This window comes from Molossus molossus, unplaced genomic scaffold (genome assembly GCF_014108415.1).
Source record: "Molossus molossus isolate mMolMol1 unplaced genomic scaffold, mMolMol1.p scaffold_m16_p_10, whole genome shotgun sequence".
In the NCBI taxonomy this organism is placed as follows: Eukaryota; Metazoa; Chordata; class Mammalia; order Chiroptera; family Molossidae; genus Molossus; species Molossus molossus.
This window is the reverse complement of record NW_023425345.1, coordinates 96,278,263-96,296,081: the sequence shown is the minus strand read 5'-3', so window position 1 is coordinate 96,296,081 and position 17,819 is coordinate 96,278,263. Positions and strand designations below refer to the sequence as shown.

The window sequence follows — 17,819 nt, the reverse complement described above, 5'->3', positions numbered from 1 at the left end:
CCTTTGAATAGCTTTATCAACTTTTAGCAAACGTTCATGGCCAAGATAAAAAGCCTTATTTTTTAAATAAATATTTTTATAAAACTTGACTTCAGCAATATTAAAGTGCTAAAATAATGTGGTGCATCATTTTATAAAACCCTGAAACTATAATGCCAAGAAGCTTTATTCTTAAAGCTTCTTAATAAATCCCTTCATGAACTATAAGTCACATGACCATGAGCAATTCTATTTAAATACGCAGTTGAGGCAAAACAAATACTCAAAGGCCATTTTATAGAACAGCAAGGGGCACATTTTAATTTCTTGGACCCTTTTCAGTACATTCTGAAATGTATGCTCATAGTATAAGACATGAACTCAGAAATTCTATAAATTTTAATATTTACTACATGTCAACCAATTCAATTATATACTTACACAAGGCTTTAAATAGAAAAATTTATATTACCTACTTTATTCCTAGCCAGCCTTCACCGTACATCCCCATATTAATTCCTCCCCACCCCAAAAATATACAAATCACACTGCAAAACAGGTAGTCACTTGAAGTTTCTCCAACTGATAATAAAATCAGCCTCAAACATCAGCTTTGAGTCTCGATTACAAACAGGTTGTGAGGCCCCTTTTCGAAGGCCTTCAAAAATCTTCATTTTCCATGGAAACTAGAGAATTTAGGCACAAACAAAGACCTTTATTTCATTCTACCAACTTGAAGCATGAGTACCAAATAAATGAGTACCAAAATGAAATAGGAACTAAGCAAAAATACTACTGAAGCATTTTTAAAGTATTTTATGAAAATACCCTAAAGTTTATAAAGAAGAGTGACTCTTCAATTTCATATCCTTATACAGTATTAATATATTTTTTTAAATTTCTTTTTACCTTTTTGAAGGTCATTCCATCAAAACACAGATGAGAAGCTATAAAGCAATGGAACTATACCAGCAGTGCAAGATTCCAAATGATTTCAAATATCTTTACCAAGTTGTGGGACAATCACCCCAGATGAAACCCCATGCATATGAGCAGTCGCTCCCCCTTACTCAGACCTAGGGACCTCTAAACTATGTCAATAGATTGCCCTCATCTGGGCATTTCATATAAATGGAATCACACACAAGCACGCCTCATTTTATTGCACTTAGCTTTATTGCATTTCGCAGATGTTGTTTTTTACTAATTGAAGGCAAGAACCTCCACCAGCAAAATGATTAGGACTCACTTTAATGTGACACTTACTTTACAGTGGTAGTCTGGAACTGATCCCACAGAATCTCTGGGGTATGCCTATAATATGAAGCTTCTTGTTACTGGCTTCTTTCACTTTGCATGTTTTCGAGGTTCATCCACATTGTAGCATGTATCAGTACTTCATTCCTTTCATGGTCAAGTAATAGTCCATTGTATGGCTATACCACCTTTTATTCATTTATGCATCAGTTGATAGACATCTGAATTGTTTCCACTTTTTGACTATTATGAATAATGCTGCTACGAACGTTTGTGTACAGTTTTTATGTGGACATGTTTTCATTTCTCTTGGTTATTTATATCTAGGAGAATTGCTGGATCATGTGGTAACTTTACATTTAATCTTTCGAGGAACTGCCAAACTGTTATCCAAAGTAGCTATACCATATTTCATTCCCATCAGCAATGTATGAGGATTTCAGTTTCTCCACATCCTCATCAACAGTTGTTATTGTCTTTTTGGTTAGAGCCATTATACTGTGTAAAGTGGTAACTCATTGTGGTTGATGTTCTGTATCTTAAACCAAGCCCACTCAATATTTGAATTTGGCCTCAGCTATTCTTCTAAGCTACACTTTTAAGTATAAAACATGTCCCAATGTTTTAAACCACAAAATAAAGCCAAGATGATCTAACACTCCCTTAATAAATAAAGGTATCACCTCCACATAATATGTACCATTATTCCATTCCAAATCCTATCGCGCTACATTAGTGTCCACCAGCCAAACGTTTCTACATAAGGCTGTCAGGTTAGGCAGCCTGTACAAGTGCTATACTTGTGGAATACTTAAACATACAACAACAGCGAAGTTTCAGCCAGAGCTTTCTAGAAAGAACACTGAGCTGGAATTCAGGTTTGTCAATAATCTATGTGTAACCTGACCAATCACTTAACTTCTCTACACCTGAACTTGGTGTTCTGCGCCACCCACAGCATTACATCCTCTGAAGTCACTCCCAGAGATAATGTTATCTAAGCTTGAAAATTTAATGAAATTTGAAAACGTATTAACACCTGTGCCTAATGATCTAGCTTTGCACAGCAGAAAGAATTTGAGCCTCAGCAGTCAGAGAAGCCGGTTCCTATTTCCAGCTCTGCCATTCAGTAGCTATATGACCATAGATACATTATTTAACATCTTGCTATCTCAGTTTCCTGATCTCATTGTAATAATGCCTTCTTCAGGAGGTTGTGAGGATTTATAAAGCCAGTATAGCTAAAGCACCCGACACAGTGGGCAAGAAAAAGTAGACACACACTAGCTTCCATCCATCTTTCTGCTAACTCTGGACAAAGTTTCCCAGCAAACAAAGACCTCTTAACAAATGTCCTGAACTAGTGAGAGTTTAATGTAAGTCCTTGTGACCTGTGGGATTCCTTTATAAAGCAGATCCCCATATCATGGTCTGTAAATTGCTAAGAAGAGCTATCAACTGGATTGAAACAGGGGTGGGGGTGGATTCTTGGAATGGAGCTCAGGGATGAAAATATAAGACCTCATTTTGAATAAAAACTTCCTCAGGGCTCACACATCTAAGCAAGGAACAGATGCAGTGGAGAGAAAAGTAAAGGCTATGTACATATGACCCCTCTGAAAATGCAGGTGTAGACTGCCCGGGGCTAGGGGAAGGGGAAGGAGAGTGACAGGGGCTGGGGGAAGCGGACAGGGGTGGGGGCTGGCTAGGTGCGTGGAGAAGCTAACAAGAGGAAGGTGAGCCCCATCCCAGCTGTGAATTCACTGCTCCTTGGTCGGCCTTCTCCTACCTGATCTGGTTGTCACGGAATTTGTTGAGATGCGGTTGGTTGAGGTAAATGGTGCGGGCCGGTGCCTCCAGTTGGTCAACAGACGTGGCCCGGGACATCTCATCATCTGCCTTCTTATAGCCTGAAGAAGGACAAACTGGTCCTGCAGAGATGAGGCGCGGGCAGAAAACACAGCACAAAGAAGTCACACCAGGCAAGAGCATCAGCGAGCAAGGCTACTGACGGGCGGGTCCAGCGGGGAAAGGATGCTCTGGGAGATGCGGGGTCCGCCTATGTACCTTGGCTCCCCCTGGAGACCCGCCGCGCAGCTGCTCCCGGCGCCTCCCCGCCCCCTCTCCGTGCCCCACCCCCACCGCCGCTCCCCCGGGCCTCGGAGGGAGCCTCTGGGCGGTGAGAGCCGCCCGCGCCGCCGGCCCAGCCCCTGCTGCGCTCGCTCCGGCTCCCGCTCCCTCCGCCTGGCTGCGGCGTGCGCGGCTGGAGCGGGCTGGGGCGCCGCCGGCGGGGGGCGGGGCGGGCAGAGGCCGGAGCCTGCTGCCGGAGGGAGCTCCCCCTCTACGCCCAGGGCCTGAGCTCCGCCGCTAGCTTTCCTTGGATTGTGTGTAGGAACAAAACGATGGCAGCAAAGGGGATGTGCCTTGCGTTCAGTCACTGCAGAAAGGGATGGCGAAAGGAAACCTCGGTGCTCTAGAAATGGAATTCCCAACCTCGGTGTGAAGGGCTTGCTCCATGGTTATCTTCCCTCCCCAGACGTGCCTGGCAACCCGAGTGAAACAGCTTTACCAATCCCAGTTTACCGACAGGCGACAGATGCGCGATCTTCCATTTCATTGCTCAAGTTACCATTTCTGTGGCTCAGACAATGCAAGTCTGTCTCCTTAAGATTTCATTTCTGTCCTAGAGTCAAGCCTCTCTCCCTGAGCTCAGCCTCCCGTACCTTTCTCTTGAGGTGTCCGCATGGAGATATTGATACACCCGTTACTAAAACAGCTACATACAGGCACACACAGCACACAGACCTTCACCACATCTCCAGCTAGGAGGCAGTATCCCTCAGTAGGGGGGCCACCCACTTCAAGAACTGACCTTCTGGGAGGGGCACCTGAAATAAAGGGTCACAGAAAAACGTCCTCCAGATGAAGCCTTCCCTCCTTTTCCTTAAATATACATTTGCTCTAAGATCTGCCATGCTTTCCAACCTATCAAAGAAATGCATGTTGCATATTATTAAAGAAACAGGCATCTCATTTCTTTTTTTTTCCTCGCCTGAGGATATTTTTTCCATTGATTTTTAGAAAGAGTGGAAGGGAGCGAGGGAGGGAGAGAAACACATCCATTGGTTGCCTCCAGCACACAACCCGACCAACTGGAGACCAAACCTGCAACCCAAGTACATGCCCTTGACGGGGAATCAAACCAAAAACCCTTCGGTCCATGAGCCATTGCTCTAACCACTGAGCAAACCAGCCAGGGCTGACATCTCATTTCAATAAACATCCACTTCACAGCTACAGAGAATGTTCATTGACACAGAGAAACATTTTAAAACAGAAAGTTTAGGCTATTTTAAAATGATGAGAATTGCATTATAATCCTTAGCATAAGAGGGGGACAACCACAATATAAAACTGGTTACTGAGTCCTGGCCAGTTTGGCTCAGCAGTTAGAGCATGGGCCCGTGGACCAGACAGTCCGGGATTCGGTTCCCGCTAAGGGCATATACCTCAGTTGCAGTTTGTCCCCGGCCCCAGTTGGGGTCGTGTGGGTGGCAACCACTCGATGTGTTTTTCTCACGTCAATGTTTCTCTCTCTCTTTCCCCCACTCTCCCTCACGCTCTGTCTGAAGATAAATGCAAAAATGGCCTCAAGTGAAGATTAAAAAAAACAAACAAACAAGAAACTGGTTACTGAGAGCTGACATACTATCCTGAATAGTGCTCATAGGTGGATCCCTGGTCCCAGGCCAGGTGTGAATCCACAGCACCCTGGCTGTTTCTTATTACAGGACCCCACCCTCACACCCTCCCCAGCTTCCCTCCAGCCTCCTCTCTCTGGGGTCCCTCTGGCTCCACAGGACACTGCTGGGCCCTCTGCTTATAGATAAGAGCAGCAGACAGCAAGAGCTCCTACTTCAATCCTGGCTGGCCCGCCGCTCTGGCTCCCAGACTTGAGTCAGAGGAGGCTGGGTTTTAAAGCGCTGGCTGATTTAAGGCAGAAAGGGAACATCTTTGAAACCAGCCGATATGAAAGTGCTGCTTTTCTCTCTGCCCACTTATCCTGCTTCGTTTTTCTCCACAGCATTTATCATCATTACCTGACATTATTTATTTATGGTCTGTCTTCCCATGGCCAAGAACAGAAGCTCCGGGACAGCAGGGACATGTTTTGTTCACTGCAGTGAGCTCAGCACCCAGACCCGTGCCTGGCACATAATGAATGCTCATATTTGCTTGAACAAGCCATGTTTACTCAAGTCTTATAAAGGGTCGCTTTGAATCCTCCAGGCAGAGACGTGACACGAAGAGGGCTCAAGCTGGCTGTCTTCTAGGGTGGGTCCAAAGAGTTCACCGCGAGACTGTACTCACTACTCCGCTGTGCATCACCACTGAGACAGCTTTCACTGGTCCCTGGTTCCTGCGCCCATCCCTACCCGCTTCTGGTCTGCTTCTAAATCTCCGTAAGTGATACTCAGGGGGCAGCCGCAGTTGAGAAACACTTGTTAGATGCTGCTGGAAACACACACACACACACACACAAAATCTGACTCCTGCTCTCCAAAATGTTAACCAGTATAACCGTGGTTGCCAGTGTGCCTAAGAGTGGGCTTGAAAGTGCTGAGGAGGTCAGAGGTCAGCAGCATCTTTGTGCATGGGGTAGGGTCAGAACAGAGTCTGAGGACAGATATAAGAGTCTTAAAGTAGGGGGTTGTTTATATTAGGAGAGGGGAGGACATTGTAGGGAAGGGTCAGAAAGCATAAGCAAAGGCCCAACAGACAAAATGTATCAGAGGCCAATTAAAACACAAACAAACAAACAAAAACAGCACTAAGGGGCCAAATTAGAAACAAGTGGAAAGAAAGCTCAGACAAAAAGAGCCCAGAGCCAGACTGGGGATAACTTAAATGCCCGAGGGAAAGTTGGAACTCCATCCTAAAGGTCACATGAAGCCACCAAAGGTTTCTAGGCAGCAGAGAAATGCACCCGGTGGTGATGTGCATGTAGGAGCAGAAAGGGGGGAGAATTTATAGATAAGCAGATCAGGTAAAAAATTAATTCTACAAGCAAGATAATAAAAGCATGAATTAAATGGAAACAATATGAGCATGGGAAACATCTCAAAGAAAATGCTGCAAGGTGTTTTTCTGTTGATGTTATTGAATGTGTGGGCCAGAGAAAAGAAGAAACATTAGATAATTGGACTTGAAGATGAGAAGACGGGCACAAAACTCAGAGCATCACTGCTAGAAATAAGAATGGAGCTGGCTGGTGTGGCTCAGTGGATGAGCATTGTCCCGCGGACTAAGAGGTCCTGGTTCCATTCCCGGTCAGGGCACATGCCTGGGTTGTGGGTTCCATCCCCAGTGGGGGGTGTGCAGGAGGCAGCTGATTGATGTATCTCTCTCACATCAATGTTTCTATCTCTCTATCCCTTCCTCTCTCTCTAAAAAAATTAATAAAAACATTTTTTAAAAGAATGAAAACCACGGTTTTTCCAAATAAGAATTTAAATGTTAGATAATAAATATTGGCCTGAGAAAAATATTGACACTAACCATTAGTGGCGACAGAATTGCGGGAAATAATACATCAGGCCGCTCATCTTTCTCTGTCAGCAGAACAAGACCTGAGATTTTATTCTTGGTAGAAATAGTTAGAGTCGCCTGACTAAGGCTCCCAACTTTCTTCCACCCCAGCAGCATCTCCTAAGCATAGGAGACCAACAGTAATATTTTCAAAATAACACAAGTTTGTTGCAAATGTATTGCCTAAGGAAGACACTATCCCATATATAGCAAAACACATTATGACTAAGGCTTCAAATTCAGAATCATGAGCTGAATCGTGAGTTAATACATTTTGAAAATACCACCATACGAAATGAGACTTTATGCTTGCAACTCCCCACATAAACAAGCACAGTGTCTGCAGATAGTGGGAGTTCAATAAATGTCTATTGAGAAAGAAACCAAAGAAAAAGGAAAGAATAAACAGAAACAAGAGGCCTGTCGAGGCTGCTTGGTTGGTTGGAGCATCATCCTGTCCACCAAAAGGCTGCAGGTTTAATTCCCAGTCAGGGCACATACCTGGGTTATGGGTTCAACTCCAGGTTGGGTGTTTACAGGAGGCAACTGATTAATGTTTCTCTCTCTCCCTCCCTCAGTCTCAATAAACATAGCTTCAAGAAAGGAAAAGAGAGTGAGAGAGAGAGAGAAACAGAGTTGGTAAATGGACTAGCTGTAAGTTTGTCACAAAGTGGAAACACAGAAAAGGTAGCTGATGGCCAAGGCCATGAGGGCAGGGACTTTGACTGACTTGTTCATGGCTTGACCCTTGTCTTCCTGAATAATGCCTAGCACACAGTAGGCAGTCTATGAGTATATTTTAAATGAATACGTAAAGGGTTGATGCAGTGGATGCCATCTGAAGATGTTTATCCAGATGCTGAACCAAAGACTCGGTCTGTACTGTGCAGCTCTTTGCACCAGGGATGCTTACTTGGTCCACCTAAGAGTCTCGCTTCTGGAAACTGTGAAATGGGACCTAGGGGAGATGTCTGCATGTGTCTGCCCTACTAACACACACACTCCATGTCGCTGGGCGGCCATCTTCCACCCACAGTGGGGTCGAGAAGCAGAGAAGGGATTTCTTTTGAGATGAAGATAAATCAGGTGTGTGGAGAGCAACAGAAATGGTCTCCGAACCTTTTGGATCCTGGGTATAGTCCCTTCTAAGACCCCAGCTATATTTGGGTCTTTGGGCTTCCTAAGCCACCCCTAACTCATTCTATAAATTATTCATAACCAGACATACTAACCAATACTGTAAGGGAACACAGAGAGCCTACTTTTTCTTGTAAGACAGAAGAGCAAGTTCAACAAGAGGAACAGACACCTCTCCACTCATGTATCATGCTGGAGTCCCAAAGGTCAAGATGCCTCTGGCACGGGTGCCATTAGATGCCATACCCCAGACCCAGGGAGGCCAGATCTGACAGAGGAATGTCTTCATGGAAACACTGGGGCTGGTTGGTTTGGATGAAGCCCATAAGTAGCTGGAAGATGACTGGCTAAACAAATAAGCAACTCCTCCTCCCTTTAGAGTTTCTACCAGGACTGGGGAGAGAAGAGAATTTTAAGAAACAGACAGAGATGACAGAAAATGCCCACCAGGAGACGGTGACTAAGAGGACAGGTAAAGGACAGGGAAGGAGCAGAGGAGAGCAGACCAATTGTAGTAGACATGCCACTGACCCGCAGAAGGATGAAAGGGACTTGGCAAGGCAGGGACACACGTCAGTGGCTCCCTCCGTCCATCAGCCTCTGCCACACTATGGCTCTAATTTGCCTGTTAATCTCTTCCCCGATCACTTTGTGTCATTGTAGTGGTGTTTCCGTTTTACCGAATGACCCAAATTCCTCCGCATTTCACTCCCGTGCACTGTAGCTGTGGCAATAAGGATGCGGGAGTCTCTGATTAAGAAGCAGGGACAATGACAGACCTCCACTGGCAGGTGCACAGATGGAAATGAGGGCAGCACCTCATTTCTATTCACTACATGACGAATTCCACGGGGATCATTTTGGAGAGAAAATTAAAAATCCTAAGAGGCTTTTGAAATGTATTCCTAGCTAATAAATATTATTATAGTAATATTTAACATGTTATTTATTATTTTACAACTATTTATATGATATTTATGTAACGATTTGCATAAACTAAATAGGTCCAGGGAGTTAGAACTTCAAACAAAGAATCAAATACAAAAAGAGAGTGTACGTTAAGGCCACTTTTGACCGAGCAGTTCATTGCCTTCAGCAGCATCGAAGCAAAACCCTTCCCTCTGAACTGCAGTGTTTTCCCTGATTCAAATAAAAGTGTTCAAAATGCCAAAGATACTTGAGACCCGTCTAGTCCATTTCCCTGGCCAGGAAGTCATCACTATCTAACAGAAATTCTTAGGAAAGAAATACTTTAGTCTTCCTACATCAGAAACCTATTAACGCGTTCTGCCATCTGAGCCAGCCCTTATAAGCCGTTTGCAGCACCTCTGTGAGCAGCTCCGTGGGACGAGTCAGACCTTGGGCACTGCTGTGCAATAAAAACTTAGGTTGCTCTTTGTCCCAGCTTCCTGGGAGAAGCCTCTACCAGTGGTTCTCAACCTTCCTAATGCCACGACCCTTTAATACAGTTCCTCATGTTGTGGTGACCCCCAACCATAAAATTGTTTTCGTTGCTACTTCATAACTGTAATTTTGATCCTGTTATGAATCGCCATCGGAAATATGTGTTTTCCGGTGGTCTTGGGCGACCCCTGTGAAAAGGTTGAGAACCGCTGCCTAACCCCTCGCAATTCCCCAGTGACAGGAGTTTCAGTCATTCCATTCATAGGGGTCCCTGGGATCACACCTGAGTTTATGCTATGATCCCTGAGAAAGAAGACACCTACTAAGAAGGGTTCCTGGTGGCTAACTGGGCTCAAATTAAGAAACAAAAATAAAAACAAAAACAGAACCTAGCAGCCATTTCTACACAGAGGCCTCTCGCACAAACCACACGTCAGGGAGCAGCCTGCACTGAACTGCCTGTCTCTGCACTGAACTGCTGTCTCTGCATGAACTGCCTGTCTCTGCACTGAACTGCCTGTCTCTGCACTGAACTGCTGTCTCTGCATGAACTGCCTGTCTCTGCACTGAACTGCCTGTCTCTGCATAAACTGCCTGTCTCTGCACTGAACTGCCTGTCTCTGCACTGAACTGCCTGTCTCTGCATGAACTGCCTGTCTCTGCACTGAACTGCTGTCTCTGCATGAACTGCCTGTCTCTGCACTGAACTGCTGTCTCTGCATGAACTGCCTGTCTCTGCACTGAACTGCCTGTCTCTGCATGAACTGCCTGTCTCTGCACTGAACTGCCTGTCTCTGCATAAACTGCCTGTCTCTGCTGAAACTGCCTGGCCTCTGCACTGAACCTGCTGTCTCTGCAATGAAACTGCCTGTCTCTGCACTGAACTGCCTGTCTCTGCCACTGAATCTGCCTGTCTCTGCAACTTGAAACTGCCTGTCTCTGGCACTGAAACTGCCTGTCCTCTGCACTGAACTGCGCCTGTCTCTGCAGCTGAAACTGCCTGTCTCTGCACGGAAACTGCCTTGTCTCTTGCACGGAACTGCCTGTCTCTGCACTGAACTTGACTGTCCTCTGCAACGACTGCCTGTCTCTGCATAAACTGCCTGTCTCTGCACTGAACTGCCTGTCTCTGCACTGAACTGCCTGTCTCTGCACTGAACTGCCTGTCTCTGCATAAACTGCCTGTCTCTGCACTGAACTGCCTGTCTCTGCAATGAACTGCCTGTCTCTGCATAAACTGCCTGTCTCTGCACTGAACTGCTGTCTCTGCATGAACTGCCTGTCTCTGCATAAACTGCCTGTCTCTGCACTGAACTGCCTGTCTCTGCATGAACTGCCTGTCTCTGCACTGAACTGCCTGTCTCTGCATAAACTGCCTGTCTCTGCATAAACTGCCTGTCTCTGCATGAACTGCCTGTCTCTGCACTGAACTGCCTGTCTCTGCATAAACTGCCTGTCTCTGCATGAACTGCCTGTCTCTGCACTGAACTGCCTGTCTCTGCATGAACTGCCTGTCTCTGCACTGAACTGCTGTCTCTGCACTGAACTGCCTGTCTCTGCATGAACTGCCTGTCTCTGCACTGAACTGCCTGTCTCTGCACTGAACTGCTGTCTCTGCACTGAACTGCCTGTCTCTGCACTGAACTGCCTGTCTCTGCACTGAACTGCCTGTCTCTGCACTGAACTGCTGTCTCTGCATGAACTGCCTGTCTCTGCACTGAACTGCCTGTCTCTGCACTGAACTGCCTGTCTCTGCACTGAACTGCCGTCTCTGCACTGAACTGCCTGTCTCTGCACTGAACTGCCTGTCTCTGCACTGAACTGCTGTCTCTGCATAAACTGCCTGTCTCTGCATAAACTGCCTGTCTCTGCATGAACTGCCTGTCTCTGCAATGAACTGCCTATCTCTGCACTGAACTGCCTGTCTCTGCACTGAACTGCCTTTCTCTGCCTGAACTGCCTGTCTCTGCTTGAACTGCCTGTCTCTGCACTGAACTGCTGTCTCTGCACTGAACTGCCTGTCTCTGCACTGAACTGCTGTCTCTGCACTGAACTGCCTATCTCTGCACTGAACTGCCTGTCTCTGCATGAACTGCCTGTCTCTGCATGAACTGCCTGTCTCTGCACTGAACTGCTGTCTCTGCACTGAACTGCCTTTCTCTGCACTGAACTGCCTGTCTCTGCATGAACTGCCTGTCTCTGCACTGAACTGCCTGTCTCTGCACTGAACTGCCTGTCTCTGCACTGAACTGCTGTCTCTGCATGAACTGCCTATCTCTGCACTGAACTGCTGTCTCTGCATGAACTGCCTATCTCTGCACTGAACTGCCTGTCTCTGCATGAACTGCCTGTCTCTGCATGAACTGCCTGTCTCTGCACTGAACTGCTGTCTCTGCACTGAACTGCCTTTCTCTGCACTGAACTGCCTGTCTCTGCATGAACTGCCTGTCTCTGCACTGAACTGCCTGTCTCTGCACTGAACTGCCTGTCTCTGCACTGAACTGCTGTCTCTGCATGAACTGCCTATCTCTGCACTGAACTGCTGTCTCTGCATGAACTGCCTATCTCTGCACTGAACTGCCTGTCTCTGCATGAACTGCCTGTCTCTGCATGAACTGCCTGTCTCTGCACTTAGCCTGCCTGCACTGTGTTCCTGCCATTTAAGTCAGTCCTTATAGAGGAGTTCCTAGAATCCTATCTCAACCAACAGAACTGAGGCTCTCTCCATTCAATCGAAACTACACAGCTCTGACCAACCACAGCAGCTCTATTCTGACCAATCAGGACACTTCCTTTTGAATCAATCAAACTTGAGGCTTTGGAGTCCTCATTTGCATGAGGACAGACCAATCAGGGACCAGGAGCAGGGACTTCTGTCCATATAAGCTAGCTCCCCTCTATCTCTGGGAGCACACTTTCCCTTTCCACCCAAGACTGAAGACTGTGTCCCTGGCTGAGCTGAAACATGAACCATATCTTGCTGGCGCGGAGCAGAGCAGACCACTGCAGACCAGAGCAGGCTGGCAGAGAAGGGAGCATGCAAAAGCACAGCACGATGGCAAGGAGCAGAGCAGAGCAGAGCATCGAGGAGCAGTGCAGAGCTGTCTAGGCATAGATGGGCCTGGCGCTAGGGCTGCCACACGGCGCTGCTGTGTCACTATTGAGCTGTTTTGCACTGAATAAAGTTTCCTTCTTCACTGCACCACAAACTGGGGGTTCCTGTTGACATTAAATTGGTGCCAATGACCATCAGTTGGCAATGCTAACGAGGTGACTCATTGTGGGGGCCCTGGGCCTTTTTAGAAGGGGGCTGACTATGCCAGAAAAACTAACCATGTGATTGGAGGGTTGAGGTTTGAGCCAGCTGATAATCAGACTAACCCCCTTGACTCAGAAGGGTAAGGGACTAGAGGCAGTGTTCAATCATGTGGCCAATGATCCAATTAACAATGCCTATATAATGAAACTCCAATAGAAACTATGGATGACAAAGCACAGGTGACATATCCTGAGGACGTGGAAGTTCCATGGGTGAGACCTTCCAAGGCCTGCCTTACAAGTCTCTCCATTTAGTTGGTCCTGATTTGTATCCTTTATGATAAAACTGTAATCATAAGTATAGTGCTCTCCTGAGTTCTCTTAGTTATTCTAGCTAACTACTGAAATTAATAAAAATACTGAAAAAGAAATAAAAATGTTGATGTGCTAATGAAAACACCTAAATTTGTAGCCCAGTGGTCAGAACTGTGGGGGGCCTAGGAACCCTGGAGCTTGCTGCTGGTGTCTGAAGAGAGGGCACTGTTGTAGAGAAATGTGCCCTGAACCTGTAAAGTCTGACCTAAGTCTGGGTAGTTAGTATTAGAACTGCATTGCAGACATTACTCTGTGAACTCTAGAATGCCAGAGCCAAAAGGGAAAACTTATTAACAATCACAAAATATATTAGGTCAAATGAAAGACAGGACTAGAAGAAGCCAGAGCTGCAGAAACTAGAATCGGATTCTTCTTCTACTAAAGCCGTCTCCTTCTGTGAGCTTAGGCAAGCCAGCTACCATCTGAGCTTGCTTTCATTGTCCACAAAATAGAAATCGATTCTGTAAATCAAGGGTTGGCAAACGTTTCTGGTAGAGAGTCGAGTAGTAAATATTTTAGGCTTTGGGCCAAATATAGCATCTCTCTCTCTCTCTCTCTCTCTCTCTCTCTCTCTCTCTCATTGTTTGTTTATTTAACACTTAAGTCTTACGATGTAGAAACCATTCTTCATTCATAGGCCAGATCTGGCCCACAAGCTATAGTTTGCTGACTCTTTTTATAAACTAAATTCTTTCATAGTTAACAACCAGGTTATATCCCAACTCCCACCTCAAGGAAATATTAAACTTCTTCTATATCAACAAGACATGATACATATCCCTAGAAAATAGGTGCTCAGAAGTTGGTTATATGTTTTTCCTAATTTTTTAAGTATGAAAACTATGTAAAGGTAGTTTTCTCTCTGCTCAAGAACGATTTCCAGGAAAAATAGTATAATCATCATGGAGCGTTGTGACAAGAGGCATATGTGTGTGTGCATTAACACACACACACACACACACACACACACCATTCCCAAAAGACTTTCAAGTTCAACCCTGGTGTCTACCTGGCATTTACAAAGATGTTTCATAATCCTTCAAAACACAGGCACAAAACAGTCCAGCGACTGGGCAAGCACTTGGGCTGATTATTTCTCTCAATCAAACACACACAATGAAAATGCTGTACAAAAGCAAAATGTGACTCTTCTAGCCCTGGCAGACACATTTTGGAGGCTTTTTTTAGACCCCACTTTGTTCCAACCACATCTCTCCAAATAGAGAGCGTCTGTGATCCATTCTACCCAAGAATTCTAAAGAAATAAACACAGCAGCAAAGTGACACTGACGGATCAGGATTTATTATTACTGCAAAATCTGATTGGTTTCTCTTTTCAGAGATAGAGAAAACAGGAAGGGAAATAAAAGACCATGGGCTATTTAGGATTTAAAATATTGTTGGGGGCTGCATTCACTAAAACAGTTCCTGAGCGCCTCCTAGATATGAGGCGTTTTGCTAGTTACTGGGAAGGGAAGAGTACACAGTTACAGGCAAAGCTTGTATTTTCATAGGGGCAACAGAAACAGGAGAGAGCGAGAAATATGGGAACTCAGAAGACAAAGATGACTGCCAGTCTCGCATAGGGCCCAAAACAGGGCAATCCCATGAGGAGGCATTTGGAGTCGGCTTACAGGAGTGAGGAGGGCCTGGTTGTGAAGAGAAGGGGCGAGCGCTCCAGGGACAGGTGTGCGCAGAGACCTGCTGGCTCCAGCATGCTGGGGAAGGCGAGCCATGGTCATTCGAAGCCCTGTTTCCAATAACTACAGCCATACAGATTAGGCTTCTGTTCCCCAAAACCCATCTTATACTGTAGATACGTTAAAATTCCTCCTGTAAATTAAATGAACACAAATTTGCTTTTAAGAAAATATATGTAAGCCTGGGCAGTGTGGCTCAGTGGTTTGAGTGTCGTCCCATGGGCTGAGAGGTCCCGGTTTGATTCCTGGTCAGGGCACATGCCTGGGTTTCAGGCTCGATCCCCAGTAGGGGGCGTGCAGGAGGCAGCTGATCTATGTATCTCTCACATCAATTTTTCTATCTCTCTCTCTAAAAAAGTCAATAAAAAATATATGTATCAATAAAGAGAAAATATATTTACTATAAAAATAAATAAATAAATAAAGCTACAGTTCTAATACTCAATTCAAAGGATTTTCCTATATGGGCTGGATCTACTGAGGCTTAAAATACAAGCCCAATTACTTCTCAGTAACAACTCCTTCTGCGGCTAGCATGGATATTCTTCATCTCTCCAGACCTCAAAACTGGCCTCAACTTAGGGATATGAACTTTAAAATCCCACTGTGTTCTCTGACTAGCTTATTTCACTTAGCATAATATTCTCCAGGTCCCTCCATATTGTCTCAAAGGGTACAAGATCTTTCTTTCTTACAGCTGCATAGTATTCTGTTGTGTAAATGTACCACTTATTTGTGGAATATAACAAACACAATAAGCTGTTGAACAAAATAGGTCCAGAGACATGGAACTGGGAACAGATTCACTAACCTCAGTGGGAAGTGGGGTGGGAGGCGGAAAGAAAAAAAAACAAAAAACATATACACATATAGGCATAACTCATGGACACACACAACAATGTGGTGAAGGTAGGGAGGCTGCGGGGGAAGTGGAGAGGGGTATGTCAATGGGGAGAATAAAAAGGAGAGAAAGACATCTGTAATACTTTCAACAATAAAGACATATTTTTAAAAAATCCCACTGACGCCCTGGCCGGTTTGGCTCAGCGGTTAGAGCGTTGGCCTGCGGTCCGGAGAGACCCGGGTTCGGTTCCGCTAAGGGCACGTACCTCGGTTGCAGTTTGTCCCCGGCCCTGGTCGGTTGTGCGGGTGGCAGACACTCGATGTGTTCCTTTCACATCGATGTTTCTCTCTCTCTCTGTTCCTCTCTCTCCCTCCCACTCTACCTGAACAAAAAGTGGAAAAATGTCCTCAGGTGAGGATAAAAAAAAAAAAATCCCACTGACAATTCAAAATGCATGAATGCGGTCTTTGAACAGCTAGCCCTAGGAGAGGTGCAGTTTTCCCTGAAGTCGTGGTTTGCCCGTCCTAAGTATTCTGAAGACCCCCAACACCCCAGCCGAGGGCCTGTAGATTCACTGCATCTGCTCTCACAGACAGCCCACCTCCCCAGCGTCACTAGTGATCCATCTCTCCCTTGCTGTGGAAGAAGACCACCCTTAGTGGTCTTCTCTCCATCCTCAAAGACATCAGCTCTGTTCCCTCCAAACACATGATACCTGCTTTTCCTTTTACCTAGAAGTGTGTTCCCCTAGACTTTGCTTTGCTGCCTCCTTGCTATCACCCAGGCCTCAGGCTACATACCACTCCCCTCTGGAAGCATTCCCTGACCACCATATGTACTGTGCTCCCCTTGTTAGTTATTCCCTAACACCATGTTTTTCCTTTCATTGCATTTACCACCTCATGAAATTTGGCCGTTTTCTGTCTTCCAACATGAGGTTAGGGTCCCTGCTCATCTTAATCACCTCTGCATCCCCAGTGCAAGGGACACAGGAGGCATTTAATGTGTTCAACAAGTGGATCAAGTGAACATGGTCACCCATTTCACATTGTCTTAAATGGGCAGAGAAAAATGTAACTCCCTATATTTAATCAACCAAAAATCTGACCCACCTAGAGAATGGGGGAAAAACGGAAATGTCCAGTTTTGGGAACTGAATCTTTCCTATGGAGGTAGAAGCTCCAAGTACACGGAATCAAATGTCATGTACAGGAGAAAAGCACGTTCATTTGCTTCAACCATCAGCTCAGTTGCACATGCAGATCAGCCTGCTGTTTTTGTTTATCCCCACTGATCATATGACCCTAACACTTCTTACTTCCATCAGCAATCTTAATGTAACCTTCAAAATCACATGCAGATTCAAACAAGTCAGCATGCAGGCCAACTCATTCGCCTGTATTCCCAACTCCACTGACACAAAATATACTTTTCCGGTGTGATGGCTTTTCCTGACTTTCTTGTTAATTTGACATTTTGTGTCTCACGTTTCTTCTCAGAGAAGTGAGAAAGTTTCCAGTGTAAGAAAATCTTTAAAGAGGGAAAGAAATGCCAAAGAGATACAGATGGAGTCATGGGAATCCCAGCATCCTCCACCAATTCATGCCTGCCACAGCAAGTAGCTTTCTTCATCATGTCACCAAGAACTCATAAATAATTACAGTAAAAACATAACTCTCTCTTGTTGAGCCTCAACTAAGTACTCTGTATTAACCCACATCATCCTTATAGCAATCACATGGTGTGCGTGCTCATTTTGGAGGCAATAAAATGGGGCAAAGAGTATTAAGCAACTAGCTCAATATTTCTACAAGATACATTTTTTGTTTGTGACCATGCAAGTCATTTATATGACCTACATTATAAATAATTTGGGGGAGGCGTTTCAAGGCAAAAAATGTCCTAAGATAGATAATTAAATATTTGTCGACTAACTGAATCTTTTATTCTTATTTGGCTTTGGGATACTTTTTCACCAAATAAAAGTATACTCTCAGAGTCTACACATTAAAAAAAAAAAAAAGGGAAACCCCTCAGAATTCCAGGCCTATGGGCAGCAGGGAGCCCCCAGTAAATGTTCCTTACTCCTCATTCCATCTCAGCGGCTGTTGTCTCACTACAGTCTAGCGCCCTCTGGTTCCCTCTTGCTTTCTCACCCTCACAGAAAGGACAGTTCCTACTTTTATGTGAATAATGACAATGCTTGAACTGCTATATAGTGGGTTGACAGACATACCAAATGCTAGAGAGAGTATGATACGCACAACATGTGTGAA

The 17,819-nt window shown here is 45.3% G+C and overlaps 1 protein-coding gene across 1 annotated transcript in view; it reads right to left on the bottom strand.

Annotated features, from left to right (window-relative positions):
* Positions 1-17,819, bottom strand: part of ATP8A2 (ATPase phospholipid transporting 8A2) — a 253,312-nt gene that overhangs the window by 212,829 nt on the left and 22,664 nt on the right. Inside the window, exon 2 of the mRNA XM_036251558.1 lies at positions 3,026-3,167. Within this exon, the coding sequence (XP_036107451.1) occupies positions 3,026-3,167 (142 nt within the window). The remainder of the gene's footprint in view (positions 1-3,025; positions 3,168-17,819) is intronic.